Genomic DNA, 15,630 nt, shown 5'->3' on the forward strand with positions numbered 1-15,630 from the left:
ACTCTGCTCTAGTAACTTTAACTTTACAATTATAATCCTAAAACGAGAAAGACATGGCGGGAAAAGGAGATTTCTGCAATAAAAAAATTAAAAATATCGTCTGACAATAGTCGTAATCTAGTGTATATTATGCTTATCGCAGGCGTGATCAACGGTTATCGCCATAATGTTAATGTCGCTGTCCGCGGGCAAATTTTCGAATACTTTCTCGCCCGTCTCGTCCTTGTAATCTAGGATATTTTCCACTTGGTGGATCTCGACCAAGCCCGCGTTCTCGGCCGACCGTTTGGCGTATTTGGTAGTGAACAGACCGAACATCACACCGCAGTTGTTTTTTTGCGAGTACCTGATGCTCTCCCTGATGGAGTTGAAGGCCAGGCCTTTGCGCCTGTGCTGAAGGTGCACCACCACCGCGACGAACTCGATGGCCCGGTCGAGTCTGGGAAAGCTCTGGAAGATTTTGGCGTTCCTGATCGTGTCCCGGGTGAATTGGAAGAAGGCCTTGAAGAGCGGATCCCTCGGCTGGGGCAGGTCGGTGGTGAGCTTGGTGCTGGTGCAGGAGTCGTCCTCCAGGAACTCCTGCAGAGTCGGGCCCTGGTGAATGATGCGCGCGTTGAACAGGACGATCTCCTTGCTGGCCTTGTGAATGAACAACTGACAGCTATGGCAACGGACCATCACCTCGACGAAGTTGGTCAGGTCCAGGTCCATCTGCTGAAATCGCGCCTTGTTCATCTGAGTCGGATCGACGAGGGACTGGCGCGCGAAGCGCAGCATCGTCTCTCTCCAGTCGAAGTTGTTTTTCACGAAGGTCAGGATGGCCGGCATGTCGTCCGTTTGGGCCTCGCGCATCTCGTACTCTTCCGTCCAATCGCCCCTCGACATTTTTTCACTCGAGTATAATTACACTTTTGCACTAATTATGCACACCGCACTTACACACTCTCGATCGCGCGTGACGACTAAGTACAGGCAGGTACTTTTCAATATGTCTAGAGAATCTAGAAAAGTTTTTCTATTTACTCGAATTTCAAGGGGCCGATATACTCGTGCCGATCGGGCTCTGTGTCTTACACTATGTTACACACTTTTGGTAGATTATAATTCACTGATGATAAGATAAAAGATGCGTGTGTTCAAAATTCAAAATCAGTTAGATTCGAGGTGTGAGCGGTCTTCGCGCTGAGCACCGACGAGCGTAATTGGTAAATGAAGCGGCAATAACATCTGTTATATTCATTTATATTCTGCCGGGCTATACTCGAGCGTTACTTTGAAGCTTATTCGCGCTTACATCACGTTATTACAGGCGCTGATCGTAATACATGTTATTCCAGACGTTTGGACTTATACCTGATCTAGACAAAGGTATATTTACTTATTTTATAATACGATTGTTAGTAATACAAAATAAAAGAAAACTAGCAAATATTGAGTAAATACTACGAAACTCGGTAGAATAAATTATGTCTTTGATACAAAGTAATTAACAAGAATTTTATTTAAGTTGAAATAGCCATGATCGAAGCGTAATTGTGAGGCACGGAATTTTTGAACAGTCCTCGATTTTCCTCGCCGACAGGAGAGTACTCGAGAAGGTCGAGCTGGAAAATATTTTTCAATCCAATTTTCTCGGCGGCTCTTTTGGAGTACGGAGACGTGAACAGGCCAAAAACCACATCGATCTCGTTTTTCTTAGCGTACTCGAGGCCCTGACTCATGAGAGCGGTTGACAAGCCTTTGCGACGATGATTCGCGTCCACTGCGACGGCGTAAAATTCCAAAGCTCGCTTCGCCTCCGAGAATTTGGTGAAGATCTCAGCCTGCTCGATCATGTCGTTCATGTAGCGAAAATAATCGACCATTAGTCGATCTTTCGGAGCATGAGTCTGGTAAACATCGACGATCGGTTCTTGAGACGGTGGCGAGCTTGGATTTTCACTGACGATCATGATGTTTACGGCGACGATTTTTTTAGATTCGTTGTGAACGACTACGTCGCAGGGATGATTCTGCAGCATGGCTTGGATTATGTTGCGCTGGTCTGTGTTTATTTGCTGCCATCTCGATGCCTCGATGGATTCGAGCGACAAAAGGCACTTGAGAATAGTCTCCTCGGGATGAAAGTACCTTTCTAACAAAGTATTTATAGCGGAAAAATCATCTCTTTTCACCTTGCGTATCGAATACTCAATTTCGTTGAATTTTGATGACATTTTGTCAATATACTTTCAGATTTTCAAATTACAGAAATTTTAAAACTGTTTTCGTTAAATTTGTACAATTTCAAAACTAACATCGATTTTAGAAAAACTAATGAAAAATTTTGGCATAAAGAGCTCCTAGAATTGTTACGATTCACCCAAAGCTTTTGAGGTTGAAAATTATTGCAAGTGATAGTGACATATATAATGAAGCAAAGTTTGTATTATATTTTACTTGTAGTTCAATCCGTTTGCACTGAAGAACTTGAGTCTATAAAAAATGACATTTCATTATTCTGAAATTCTATGGAAATTTTGAAAATAAAAAGGAGGATAGTAACGTTCTACAGATAAAACATTTACTCTAATTTATCGGGTTTTCCAACTTTCTTTAACTTCACTTTAACAACTATACACGTTCTAGCTGCATTGACAGATATAGAACAGTTACAGATATGAATGAGAAAGAACTTTACTAGAAAAAAACGCTTATAGGCAAGCAATGAATGTCATGCCATGGCAACACGTGGCGGTGATACTATTGTCTTGGCTATGGGTTTTTCAAGTGTGGAGACAACCTTTTGAAGAGCTTGAGCGGCGAGCTTTTTCAAAGAGTTGGAAGATGGTGCAGCTATCGGAAAATAAAAACTGTACTTGTTATTCATCAGGAGATAAAGCGAAAAGTTTTTGCCGATAGAAGTTTCCTCGTACATTTCGAAGCACGTATTTCATTTTTTAAGTTTTTAGGATTCAAAAATAAAAATATAATTGAGCTCTGAGTTCAAGGTCACTAATAGCTCAGTAAAGTAATCCGTGCCCTATCACATAGTTAATTTGAGCATTTTTTTGCTTTAATAATTTCTTAAGAAATATTATTAGCATTTTTTTATGAAGTGTAATTATTTATTTTAAAGTTTACATTTTTTGCAACGTAAATAGTTAATACAATTTCTATAAGTAAGCAAAGTTAAAATTTTTCTTTGGTGGCACGTAAATGTCCACTTTACCCTATACATTCTTTAAGCACTTTATAATTATTACAAAAATATTATTATAAATTTTTATAAATAATAATGTGGTTACCATTATAATTACAATTATAAATATTTAAACATAATTTGTCTCATCTCATAGTTCAATATAGCTATGTCCATTATGCGTGGAACGTCTACAAACGAAGTTCTGATACTTCGACAGCCGCGTGACGCGTCATCTCCCTCCTCCGATTTGTGTGTAAACTCTAAATACAACATGTGCTATCCTACTGCTATATCATCATTGCATTCAGTCGTCAAACGCCAGTCGCCCGTGTCACAACGTATACCATTGAATCCAAGTGTACACTGTACATTAGGGTTGAATTTTGTATTTATAATTTAAATCAACCATCAATTGATACAGTATTAAATTAAATTCATTTACTTAGCATTCAGCATGGATATTCTCAGGGCCGAAATAGCAAAGAAACGGAAAGAACTCGAAGATAAAAACTTACTGACAAATAATAAAAAATACTTTAGAAGAGGAGATCTGGATGCTGTAAAAGTGAAAATTCCTAGCAATGTTAACTCTACAAATAGCACAGAGTGCAGTGACAACACCACGGATACAGAGAACATGATAAAAGACAATTCACAAAATACCTTGCCCAGAACTGAAGTTATTCGCAAACTCAGAGAAAGAGGTCAACCAATAACCCTATTTGGTGAATCAGAAACTGATTCTTTCAAAAGGCTACGCAGATGTGAAATACTTGAACCTGAAGTTAACAAAGGACTCAGAAATGATTTCCAAGAAGCTATGGAACAAGTAGATCAAGCTTATCTTGATGAACTATTAGAATCATCTAAACCACAAGAAGAACATAAAAGAAAAGATGACGTTTACATTTCTGAAGAAGAAGTAACGTATGAAGATATTCAAAAAATGGCTGAAGATTTTCAAAGAAAAGGAAGAGAGACAGACATGCACATAATTATGACGTTTTTACAATTTCTTGTCAAAATGTGGGGTCATCAGTTGAATAGTCGATCAGGAGCAGAAAAAATGAGCACCAAAGGAAAAATGGATGGCGCTATTTATGCACAAACAAGAGAGTATTTAAAGCCATTAATCAGAAAGTTAAAAAAAAAGAACCTACCTGAAGATATAACAGACAGTTTGACAGATATTGTTAAAAGATTATTAGAAAGAAACTATATCTATGCAAGTGACGCATATCTTCAAATGGCGATAGGTAACTCTCCATGGCCTATAGGTGTTACCATGGTTGGTATTCACGCTCGTACTGGTAGAGAAAAAATTTTCTCAAAAAATGTAGCTCATGTAATGAATGACGAAACTCAACGGAAATATATTCAGGCATTGAAAAGGCTTATGACAAAATGTCAAGAGTACTATCCAACTGATCCATCTCGATGTGTTGAGTATACAAAAAAATAATTTAAAATTTGTGCATGTAAAACAAATAGTCAAGCTCAGAGTATGGTGACATAATGCATTTTTAAATATTGTTTTATTTATATGTAAACTGAAAAAAATGGACACCTTGAGTTATTGCAATTGAAAAATAAAATTCAAATGTAATTTTTCTTGACATCTGCAGGACATACATGTGTACTTTCTTTCAGAAACCATGATAAAAGAGTTGCTATAAATCAATTTGAAAAATCATGTTATTTTTAGAAATGTGAATTAAAATATTGACTTTATATATTGAATTAATTGAAAATGTAATATATTCTTATTTATTTTACTATTTGAATTGTTTTCTTCATATTCCTTTCCAAGTAGCTAAAAGTAATTATTAATAACAGCAAAAGCAATTAATGAAAGTTTTTATGTAAAAACTCAATTGAATTAAAAGTTTCTTATGAAGGAAATTTTATTGGCTGTTTATGATAGAAATGATTGAATCTTTATGATTTTAAGTGTGCATTTATAAATGCAATATTTATTACAGTACTTCAGCTAACGATGACTTAAAAAATAAAAGTTTAGAACAATATACCATTGAATCATATCCATTTAGTTTCACAGTATTAAAAAACTGAAGTATATTTAATTAAAAAATATATTTTTTAAATACATTTGAATAATGTAACATCTGTAAGAGAGAATTTGATAGATAAATATTACTTTCTACGAAAATTAATTTTAAATTTTTTCTTTTAAAATTCTGCTCAAAACGAAATATATTTACAAAATTATCGGGTCAATTTTTTTATATACAATTTATTATAAAAATGAACGTTTATTAATAATTCACGTTCAAATTATTTGATGACATTTATTTTCTTATGATAAAATTAAGATGAAATTGAAACTGTTTCTATAAATGTTTCAATTTGTTTAATCGTGAAATATTTGGAAAAGTTTTAGTTCATTAAAAAGCTTTTTTTTCTCATGCAATAAAGTATTTGTAATATTCAATGAGAATCCTTGAAAAGATTAATAATGCTAATAAATTAGTGTTTAATATCCACATAAACATATTTTTGTCACTTTCCTAAACATACAATGAATACTATTCATTTTATTATTAATTATACTAAACTACAAAGCAATAAATCAAATTTTTCATTTGACAGATGTTCATGCATTGTCAAAAAAATTATCTTTTACATCTAATTTATAAAATCCTAGCTTATTTATAATGTTAGATGAGAACAATTTTCGACTACTTGTCCCACAAATTGGATTCCTTCATTTTTGTCACAAAATACTTCTCGAGTGAATTAGCACAAGAGTAATATTCTGTATCTGGACCGTTGTACAGGCGACAATTGGTAAAAATCCGCGTCATGTCTGCAATAAATAATCGCCTTGTCACATAATATCTTGATTTCAAACGTTCTGACATAGTTTTTAAATCTGTAAATTGAAAAAAAAATTATTAGATATTATTTACACGTTCACTTTCAAATGAGAGATATATTAACGAAAATATAATTATATACCCATTGGATACTTTATGTGATCATAATAATCTGGTACTTCATTTTTATCAACTGGTTTCAAAAATGGCCAAGAAGAATTATGAGCCTTAACACTTGATAGCACCTGTTTCAATCCATTATATAAAGAGTCAACTACATCCATGCACGCTTCAATTGGTTCAGAACCTTGAGTACCTTTAGCTACACCACGAGTGCGAGTTTGAGTACAATTTTTCCATCCAGTTTCATGTATACCAGGAATGGACTCCACTGGTATACCTCGAACTCCTTCTTTAAAGCATGTTAGACCAGGATGAATCTTCTGAATCTCTTGTTGCCGTTTATAAATAAGTTGTTTTATGATTTCTTTTTGTTTACGAACAACAGTTGTAAATTCAGTATACACAATTTTAGAATTTAGTTCACAGTGCATAAGCATTGCTCCTTCATAGTCTTTAATGTAACCCTGCAAAAAGATAATGAATAAACTTTTAGTTTTCAATATTTTAAACAAAAAACCTAAGTTGAATAAACAAAAATATTTGTAAACATTTACTTGATAAGTTGCTTTCGGTAGTTTAATTTCCTTACTAAATCCTTGTTTTTTAAAATATCCAATAGCAAACTCATCGGCAAAAGTTAAGAAATGATAAATGCCATGCCTAATGTGATAATCTTTCAACATGTTCATTAGATGGGTTCCATATCCTTTAACTTGTTGTTCTGATGTCATAGCACAAAAAACAATTTCTGTAAAACCTTGGCTACCAAACATTCGGAAACAGATTCCTCCTATAGGTCTACCATCTTTAATCAAGGCTAATGTCTTATGCTTGCTGTAAAATTATAACAGATGCAAAAATAATAACAATTGATATATAGTATATTTAGATTAAATATTAAAAGTCATTGCTTACGGATCAAAAACCAATTGTGAAATATATTCCATAGGCATTCTTGTAAGCTGATGACTAAAAACATTGTGTAATCCAATTAACCATAACATAGTTTGTTTTGATACAGGTTGAGTTAAACTATTTCTAACAATGTGAAATTCAATAATTTTTTTAGCTTCTTCTAATTTTGGAGTTTCATCTCTGGGAGCATTAGGAGGAAATATGGCGTCTAAGCCAAACATATGATTGGGATCTTTAATGGTTGCTAATATATCTAAAATTGTTTCTTCAGGTAAGTCTTCAAAAACTTCTTCAGCTTTTTTCCTTTTTGAAAGCTCTTGCCGTGGTTCTGGGTGAGGTCGTTTACCTAGAAGTTTTTTCACTCCAGGACTCAAATTGATTGTGGTAAAATTATCTTTATCATTTGGAGCAACTATGACTTTTTCAAATTCACCTGCAAGTCGGCGATTTGAATTACCCTTTGGTTCTGCAACCATTTGTAAATGAGCTGGTAAAGTTTGTTTAAATTCTGGATCCCAAATAGGTGAGTTTTCTGAATAAATTTCAGCTTCCAACATCGAGAGAAACCTTGAAGTAAAAAATAACATTATTTTCATGTAAAAGATTTTTACAACTTTGAAAATGAAAAGACAAAAAATGACAATTTCTAACCTGGGAAAATGGTTTAAAACAAGAAATCTTTTTTCTGGTGTCATTTTATCTTTTTCGCTGTGACATTTGTCCATTAATTGCTTGCAAACTAATTTAAAAACAGCTTGTAATAGAGTTTTACCAAAAGCAGCAGTGCAGTCATGGTGATGTAATGAATCACAAAAGGCAGGCACATGACAAAATACAAGCCATCTCGTGAAATTAATTTTATAAGCTGATGCTTCTTCTTCATTGCTTGTAGCTGTTTTTCTAACATTTGGAGATTCAAAATTCCAATTATTCAAGCAATGCAAAAATATTTTTGCCAAATCATGCATTGATAACCAGTCTCTTTGGGATAAATGACCAAATTTATAAAGAACAAAATTTGTAATTGCTTTTGAAATACTTGGCTTTTCAAAAGGTGGATTACCAAGAGGACCATCTACAACCAATGGTTCTTGTCTGGATATAATGCTCTTACGTAAAAGTTTAAATAAATAAAAATAAACTTTTTTTGTGTCTTGATCTTTTTCCCCATACATACTCATGAAAATATTATCTACATCAACAACCATCGACAATAACTTATTGATTGTTTCTTCTGGTAATGAAATCAAGTGTGTTACATGGTTTTCTAGAGTATGACTACAGGATCTGCAACTCTCTCCAAATGTTGGTATTGTAGGGGCTTCAGTTTTTGGTACTCTTACTTGTGGATGTTTCCATCCTGAGCACTTACATTGATCAATTTGACATGCACTATAATTAGCAAGTTTTAAAAGCTTTTTCACTTGAGGCAAATTATAAAATTGCTGTTTGCGTAGCTGAATGCGATTTAGATTGTTTTGCCTAGAGGCTTGATCTGGTCTTGGAACACTAATCCCTCCAGCATTTTGACTTGGTCCTTGAACTGAGTTTAAGCTAGCTTGTCCAATATTTTCTGGTGTTATATTAGACATACTGGGATCTTCTGATGCCATTTTGGTGATCTAAAATAAATTATTATAAAATAATTAGAAGTAGTGCAATGTTTATACTTAATTTTAATACTACTTAATATAAAAATAACATCAAGCATTTTAGTGCATTACTTTCCCTCGCTTAGATATTGCATCATTTTAAACATATTATAATTTGATGTTAAAAATCAATTTTTAATACAAATTTGTTTTATAAAATTAAACTACTTAAAAAAGCTGCGTCGCTGTCTAAAAAAACAAAAAAAAGCAACCAGGTACATTTTTTAAAAACATTAACCATAAATATCAAAAAGAGTTTCTAAAAAAATTTACTTTCGCTTCGGTATCCCTTTAAATGACTGAAGTTGAACGAACTGCTATCACAAATTCATAACAAGTCGCACTCAATCAAAATAGCAGCAGAGTTAAACAATGTGAAGACCGCATGCAATTTAAATCACCGGGGCCTTATTTAAATGAATGAAAATTGCACAGGTTGTTGATATGGTAAACCTATGCACATAATAGATGACACATTGTGGAGTACATGTAAACACTACACAATGCAAATCCAAATTCCAAAATAAAAACTAACCCAACGGCGTTAGGCCAAACCTAACACTTATATTTTTTGCATACACCACACATATGTAAGCAACACTATCATGACATCTGGTGAACAGATATTATAACAATGGTAAAAATGTATTTCTTTGAATTTCTGACTACATCTGCATTTTAACATTTTTCGCAGCATACAAAAGTTTATTTCAAAGTTTTCGTTATCTAATACAGTTTTTTCACGCTAACAAAGAAATTTCTATTTTGACAGATTACGTTTGACTGTTAAAAATATATTAATTTTGCACAAGTATTTCAATGAAAAATATTGAAATTATGTTGTATTTATAATGAAATAAATTACTTAATGCAATTACTATACTGAATTATCTTAATTAAGCCGAACCTTATTCTTTTAATAATTATTCGTGAAAGCACCACATCAGCTTGAATAATGCCTTTGAGCGAAATCGTGCAAAATGTGTACATGAGTCGCGCCTTTAGCGCCACGTAGTTTGTCTCCGATGGCAGGCGGTGATCTGTAATATAACGCCGGTCATATTATTTTTTCATTAATATTAATAAAAATTATTTACGAACATCGATAATACTCTCATAATGGTGTGTATCAAGCTATTATAACATATGCTTAGTTTTAAAAGTCATGATCGTTCATAAGTAATTGGGCTGATGTATTGTTGTTACGAGCGTTAGACACGTCAGTCGTGTCGCAGCTCTGTTGCTACTGATAATTCACCTTCTGCTGCTGCTCTGAACAGGACGTAAATTAATCACAGATTTTGTAAAATTTTTTGGGATTGACCTATAGTTCTAGTGGTTATTTATAATGGTGCGTCATTTATAATGTATACATTTATATCGGTTATGTGAAAATTAATGCAACAGCTTTATATGATCTATTTATTAAATATGATTACATATAATATTTCAAAAATTTTTAGTCTAATTATTATTGCAATATTTTTCAGCCTCTAAGATTAGACATTAAACGTAAGCTGACCGCCAGGTCAGACAGGGTGAAATGTGTAGATCTTCATCCAACTGAGCCATGGATGCTGTGTTCATTGTATCAAGGCAATGTTAACATCTGGAATCATGAAAGCCAAACACTTGTCAAAACTTTTGAAGTTTGTGACCTTCCTGTTAGGTCTGCCAAGTTCATTGCCAGAAAAAATTGGCTTGTTACTGGTTCTGATGACATGCAGATCAGAGTTTTCAATTATAACACACTGGAAAGAGTGCATGCCTTTGAAGCACACAGTGATTATGTGAGGTGTATTATTGTTCATCCAGTCCAACCTTTTATTCTTACAAGCAGTGGTACGTTAGTTTGTGAACTTTACTACGTGAAAAAAAAATGAAAATGAACATAACTCTTAATTAATTTGAAATTCATGCATCAAAATTAAATTTTTTTTTTTAATTTATACCCTAAAATTGTGAAAATCATTTCAGATGATATGCAGATTAAACTTTGGAACTGGGAAAAACAGTGGCTCTGTCAGCAAGTTTTCGATGGACACACACATTATGTTATGCAAATAGTATTTAACCCTAAAGATAATAATACTTTTGCAAGTGCTTCACTTGATCGTACCCTCAAAGTTTGGCAACTTGGTTCATCGACAGCAAATTTTACACTTGAAGGTCATGAAAAAGGAGTTAATTGCGTAGATTATTATCATGGTGGTGATAAACCATATCTTATATCTGGTGCTGATGATCGATATGTAAAAATATGGGATTATCAAAATAAAACCTGTGTGCAAACATTGGAAGGACATACTCAAAATATTTCAGCAGTATGTTTCCATCCAGAATTACCAATTGTTTTAACTGGTTCTGAAGATGGAACTGTCAGGATTTGGCATGCTGGAACTTACAGACTTGAATCACCTTTAAATTATGGTTTTGAAAGAGTATGGACCATTGCTTGCATGAAAGGATCTAATAATGTAGCAATTGGATATGATGAAGGTAGTGTCATGGTCAAAGTAGGAAGGGAAGAACCTGCTGTTTCAATGGATTCAATGGGTGAGTTAGAAAAATTTTAATTAAGTTCTTAAATAAAATAATATGTTCATTACATATTTATACGTTTTTAAAATTATTTTAATGTAGGAGGTAAAATTGTTTGGGCAAAACATAGTGAAATCCAACAAGTTAATTTAAAAGCTCTTGAAGAAGAAGCACAAGATGGTGAAAAATTACCATTAATTGTAAAAGATATGGGTGCTTGTGAAATTTATCCTCAAACTATTCAACATAATCCTAATGGCAGATTCTTAGTAGTTTGTGGAGATGGTGAATATATCATCTATACATCAATGGCACTCAGAAATAAAGCATTTGGACAAGCATTTGAATTTGTATGGGCTGCAGATTCAAGTCAATATGCAGTAAGAGAAAGTTCAACTACAGTTAAAGTATTTAAAAATTTTAAGGAAAAAAAAAGTTTTAAACCTGATTTTGGAGCTGATAGTAAGTAAATTAGTGCTTAATTTTCAGTTGATTTTTATTTTTATTTGTGTAAAAATGTATACTCTCATAGTATCTAATTGAAATTTGAAATTTTTTATCAAGGTATATTTGGTGGACATTTATTGGGAATTTATTCAAATTCTGGTCTTTCATTTTATGACTGGGATTCTCTGAAACTTGTTAGACGTATTGATATTCAGCCTACACATGTATATTGGGCTGAAAATGCTTCACTTGTTGCCCTTGCAACAACTGAACAGTATTTCATTCTTAAATATAACGTTGAATCTGTCCAAATGGCTGGTGAAAATGCTGAAGATATAGAAGATGCATTTGAGGTATACTTAAATTTTTTATTTGATACAATAAATTATTAATTTGTCATAAAATAATTTCTAATATTTGCAGATGATAGCAGAAATGAATGAAGTTGTTAAGACTGGTGTATGGGTTGGTGATTGTTTCATCTACACCAACAGTGTCAACAGAGTAAACTATTTTGTAGGAGGTGAAGTTGTTACTGTATCTCACTTGGATAGACCTATGTACCTGCTGGGATATGTTCCAAAAGACAATCGCTTATACCTTTGTGATAAAGAATTATCCGTGGTATCATATTCTTTACTGCTCTCAGTTCTAGAGTATCAAACTGCTGTTATGCGAAAAGATTTTGACACTGCAAACAAAGTTCTGCCGACTGTTCCCAAAGAACATCGTACTAGAGTTGCTCACTTTTTGGAAAAACAAGGTTTTAAGAAACAAGCTTTAGCAGTATCCACAGATCCAGAGCATAGGTTTGAACTTGCGCTATCATTGGAAGATTTAGAAGTAGCTCATGAACTAGCAAAAGAAGCCAATAGTCAACAAAAATGGCGACAACTTGCATCTCTTGCAACACAACAAGGTCAACTTAATCTTGTAAAAGAATGTTTAAATAAAGCTGAAGATCATGCAGGCTTGTTGTTACTTGCAACTAGTACTGCTAATACTAATTTGGTTGAAGAAATAGGTAATAATTACACCTAAAATCTTATATCTTTTTCATTAACTATTTTCAATGTCAATTTTCTGAAATGAGAAAAAATTTTAATTTTTTAGCAAAAACTACCGATCAATTGGGTAAAAATAACATCTCATTTTTAACCCACTTTTTATTGGGTGACATTGATAAGTGTCTAAATATTTTAATCGAAACTGACCGTATACCCGAGGCTGCTTTCTTTGCGAGGTCATATGTTCCAAGCAGAATTTCAGAGTGTATTAAATTGTGGAAAGAGAAATTAGCCAAAGTCAACCAAAAAGCAGCAACTAGTTTAGCTGATCCTGAAGAGTACCCAAATCTATTTCCAGGCTACAGGGAGGCTCTTGAAGTCGAAAAGTTTATGCGTGAGCAATATAAGAAGAAAATTCCAGCAAGTGACTATCCCAACATGACGGTACGCATTTAAAAGATATTCCTCTTTATTACCATTAGGTTTTGGAAAATTGTATGTTACAAGTTACTGAAACTTTATACATTTTTTGTCAACAGCCAAATATTAATCGCAATGCTAAAGAAGAAATGATGCAAGCAATAGCAAAGGGTGAATATTCACCAAATGAATCATTTGGAAATGGTTTACAACAGAAGTCAGATGAAATACTTTCAGTAGTGGATCAGATGAGAAATGTGAACATCAATAAACCAGCAGCATCCAATATCGAACTCTTATCCACAAAAGATCCATTAACATTGGATGATGACGATCTCGACCTAGATCTAGAAATTGATGAAAACATTGATACAACTGTGAGTATATTTTAAATGATATATATGTTTGTTAACTCATTTCAATAAAATCATTTTATTAATAATAAGAATTAAATATTTTTGATTCAGAAATAATACTTTGTAATCTATGTACCAAGTTGCATAAAACCTTTATGACTTATGCTAAAGTTTTCCTTAATTTTTTTATGCTCGAATTTTGCGAAAAAAATTTTTTCACATGATAAGATAACTTCATAATTAACAGCAATATTTAATTATATACCTGGTAAGGTATCTTCACGAAACTATTTATTAATTACATCTTGGTATATAAATAGCACTGATCAATTGGGCAAAAAATCACTATTTTATTACTATAAATTAACCTGGAGCTAAACAAAGTATAGTTTTATTTTTCCTTTTTGGTTTCAACAAGATTTTTAAAATTGAATCATTCAACTTATATTTCAGACAAAATTTAAAAGTACTTTTTTAATTAGTTTGAAATTAATACAGAACAAAAAAATTCTTTGTACTAAAATTTTTTTAACTTTTGTTAAACTGATTTTTGCTAGTAATAATATTAAACTTATTTAAAATTTAAAGTAGAGTTAGATTCTCTGTAAATTATAAAGTATCCTAATATAATAATCTGACTTTTTTTACAGGATGTAAACTTGGATGACGATTTGTTGGATGATTGATGAATATAAAGGATTCTAAAGTTAAAGTTTAAAAGAATTAATTGATATCACATAAGTCATTCCTTATTCATTGACATGCAGTTGAAGTATGTACAATAAAGGCTTATAAATTACTTATACAATTGATAGTATACATTAAAAGTAAATTGGACACTGATCCGCGTCAAGAGCATTAAAGCTAGCGAATTATGAACATAACGGCTTTAATCAGCGCAGCTGTATAACATGATGATTAATGTTTATAAAATACAAATCATTGTGTCTGCATTTAAATATATGTACAAAATCAGTATTTGAATACATTAATCATTATGGTGGTCATGCAATTTATATTCTTTATTCACTTTTTATGATTTAATTCATACATATTAAGTCTAATATAATTTATATGAGTTTTGTCACTCCTGTATTTTAATAAAAGCATCAAGATTATAGTTATGTATTTGATTATTTTTTAAAATAATTGATCCAAAATCCCTTTCATATTGATAAACATACAATTTTATACGATGAGTAATTGTAAAGGAAATTCAATAATTAAAAAAGGATTTACAGACTTTTCCGGGACAATATAAAAAAAAGTACAGAGCAAAGCAAAAAATTCATGTCTTTTGCTTTCCTAATATAAAGATAGGGTACTTTACCAGTGATTGACCGCTTTCGACCAGTAAAATGACCACTTTTGGATGTGCAATAACTATTGTTTTTCCTTGTTAAATTATGATCGAACGTGAAAAAGATGCATCGTTCACTAAAGAATTGAATAACGTACATATAAATATATTTTTAATTGTTTTTCATATGATTGGTCTGACTACCCTACTCTATCTTTGAATAATACATAATTATAATATCTTATTCAATAATTTATATTAGGACTTAATTAATCAATCACATTAACACACAATAAATATAATTATTTCTACTTACTGCAACAAATGGCATATAATAATATATACTTTAACAATTCAAAACTAGATTAATTGCAATTAAAAACAAGATTGATTAATCCATATTATTCATATAATCTAAATTCACAACTCAACCTATCGCTAGGAGATCCGAAGCTAGGACAGAACAAAATATTGTAAACGTTTTCTGAGATTTCTACGCAACTTATTTTTTAAAAGCCATGTAAAGGTTTAGAACGTAATAAAAAGAAAACATCATAACTTTTTAAAAAAATATACACAGGCAATCTCGAAAAAAGTATTTGAAATTAGCTATTTTAGTCTGGTTTCTGTATCTCCTTGAACATTACTTATTAAGATTTTTCATCAAAAATAATTGATGAATAGTTCGTAAAACATTTAAAAATAAACAAAAACATTAAAAATTAATCGTTTGCACTTAAACACACTGAACACGTATTTAATTGTTTGATACAGTTAAAATAATATATATTCCGGGACTCCCACTAAAATTTCAACTTCAATTAATTTAAAATTTTTAATTTTAAAAT

General features: G+C 32.1%; 4 protein-coding genes across 7 annotated transcripts; 2 read left to right on the plus strand and 2 right to left on the minus strand.

Annotated features, from left to right (window-relative positions):
• Nucleotides 1-1,381: 1,381 nt before the first annotated feature.
• On the minus strand, nt 1,382-2,517 carry LOC106652457 (dopamine N-acetyltransferase). The gene has a single exon (XM_014371431.2). It carries the CDS (start codon nt 2,214-2,216, stop codon nt 1,503-1,505), a length of 714 nt encoding a protein of 237 aa, XP_014226917.1. The 5' UTR covers nt 2,217-2,517; the 3' UTR covers nt 1,382-1,502.
• Nucleotides 2,518-3,411: 894 nt separating this feature from the next.
• On the plus strand, nt 3,412-4,909 carry LOC106652452 (pre-mRNA-splicing factor 18). The gene has a single exon (XM_023459683.1). The coding sequence runs from the start codon at nt 3,639-3,641 to the stop codon at nt 4,644-4,646; it is 1,008 nt and encodes a 335-aa protein (XP_023315451.1). The 5' UTR covers nt 3,412-3,638; the 3' UTR covers nt 4,647-4,909.
• Nucleotides 4,910-5,477: 568 nt separating this feature from the next.
• Nucleotides 5,478-9,690, minus strand: LOC106652436 (histone acetyltransferase KAT2B). 3 transcript variants are annotated; one of them, XM_014371375.2, is made up of 6 exons: nt 8,985-9,311; nt 7,711-8,681; nt 7,060-7,626; nt 6,699-6,978; nt 6,164-6,608; nt 5,478-6,077 (listed from the first exon to the last, which is right to left on the minus strand). In XM_014371375.2, the coding sequence occupies exons 2-6, from the start codon at nt 8,670-8,672 to the stop codon at nt 5,884-5,886; spliced, it is 2,448 nt and encodes an 815-aa protein (XP_014226861.1). In that variant the 5' UTR covers nt 8,673-8,681; nt 8,985-9,311; the 3' UTR covers nt 5,478-5,883. The 3 variants fall into 3 exon arrangements, with proteins under 3 accessions (XP_014226861.1, XP_014226862.1, XP_014226863.1); XM_014371376.2 differs by lacking the exon at nt 8,985-9,311 and adding an exon at nt 9,619-9,690 and having other exon boundaries at nt 5,884-6,077; XM_014371377.2 differs by having other exon boundaries at nt 5,884-6,077; nt 9,247-9,332.
• A 43-nt stretch (nt 9,691-9,733) lies between these two features.
• On the plus strand, nt 9,734-15,621 carry LOC106652433 (coatomer subunit beta'). Of its 2 annotated transcripts, none has more exons than XM_014371370.2 (9): nt 9,734-9,833; nt 10,202-10,553; nt 10,689-11,267; nt 11,355-11,714; nt 11,817-12,052; nt 12,123-12,723; nt 12,813-13,150; nt 13,246-13,503; nt 14,133-15,621. In XM_014371370.2, exons 1-9 carry the CDS (start codon nt 9,831-9,833, stop codon nt 14,166-14,168), a joined length of 2,763 nt encoding a protein of 920 aa, XP_014226856.1. In that variant the 5' UTR covers nt 9,734-9,830; the 3' UTR covers nt 14,169-15,621. The 2 variants fall into 2 exon arrangements, with proteins under 2 accessions (XP_014226856.1, XP_014226857.1); XM_014371371.2 differs by lacking the exon at nt 9,734-9,833 and adding an exon at nt 9,952-10,062 and having other exon boundaries at nt 14,133-14,168.
• Nucleotides 15,622-15,630: the final 9 nt, after the last annotated feature.

Source organism: Trichogramma pretiosum, unplaced genomic scaffold, assembly GCF_000599845.2.
Source record: "Trichogramma pretiosum strain Unisexual culture from Peru unplaced genomic scaffold, Tpre_2.0 scaffold32, whole genome shotgun sequence".
Taxonomy (NCBI): Eukaryota; Metazoa; Arthropoda; class Insecta; order Hymenoptera; family Trichogrammatidae; genus Trichogramma; species Trichogramma pretiosum.

Coding starts and splice junctions, on each gene's coding strand:
- LOC106652457 (XM_014371431.2), bottom strand. CDS start 2,216: ATGTCATCAAAATTCAACGAAATTGAGTATTCGATACGCAAGGTGAAA.
- LOC106652452 (XM_023459683.1), top strand. CDS start 3,639: ATGGATATTCTCAGGGCCGAAATAGCAAAGAAACGGAAAGAACTCGAA.
- LOC106652436 (XM_014371375.2), bottom strand. CDS start 8,672: ATGGCATCAGAAGATCCCAGTATGTCTAATATAACACCAGAAAATATT. Junction 6,609..6,698: donor TACCGAAAGCAACTTATCAA/GTAAATGTTTAC, acceptor ATCTTTTTGCAG/GGTTACATTAAAGACTATGA. Junction 6,078..6,163: donor TCACATAAAGTATCCAATGG/GTATATAATTAT, acceptor TTCAATTTACAG/ATTTAAAAACTATGTCAGAA.
- LOC106652433 (XM_014371370.2), top strand. Junction 10,554..10,688: donor TTTTATTCTTACAAGCAGTG/GTACGTTAGTTT, acceptor AAATCATTTCAG/ATGATATGCAGATTAAACTT. Junction 11,715..11,816: donor ACCTGATTTTGGAGCTGATA/GTAAGTAAATTA, acceptor TTTTTTATCAAG/GTATATTTGGTGGACATTTA.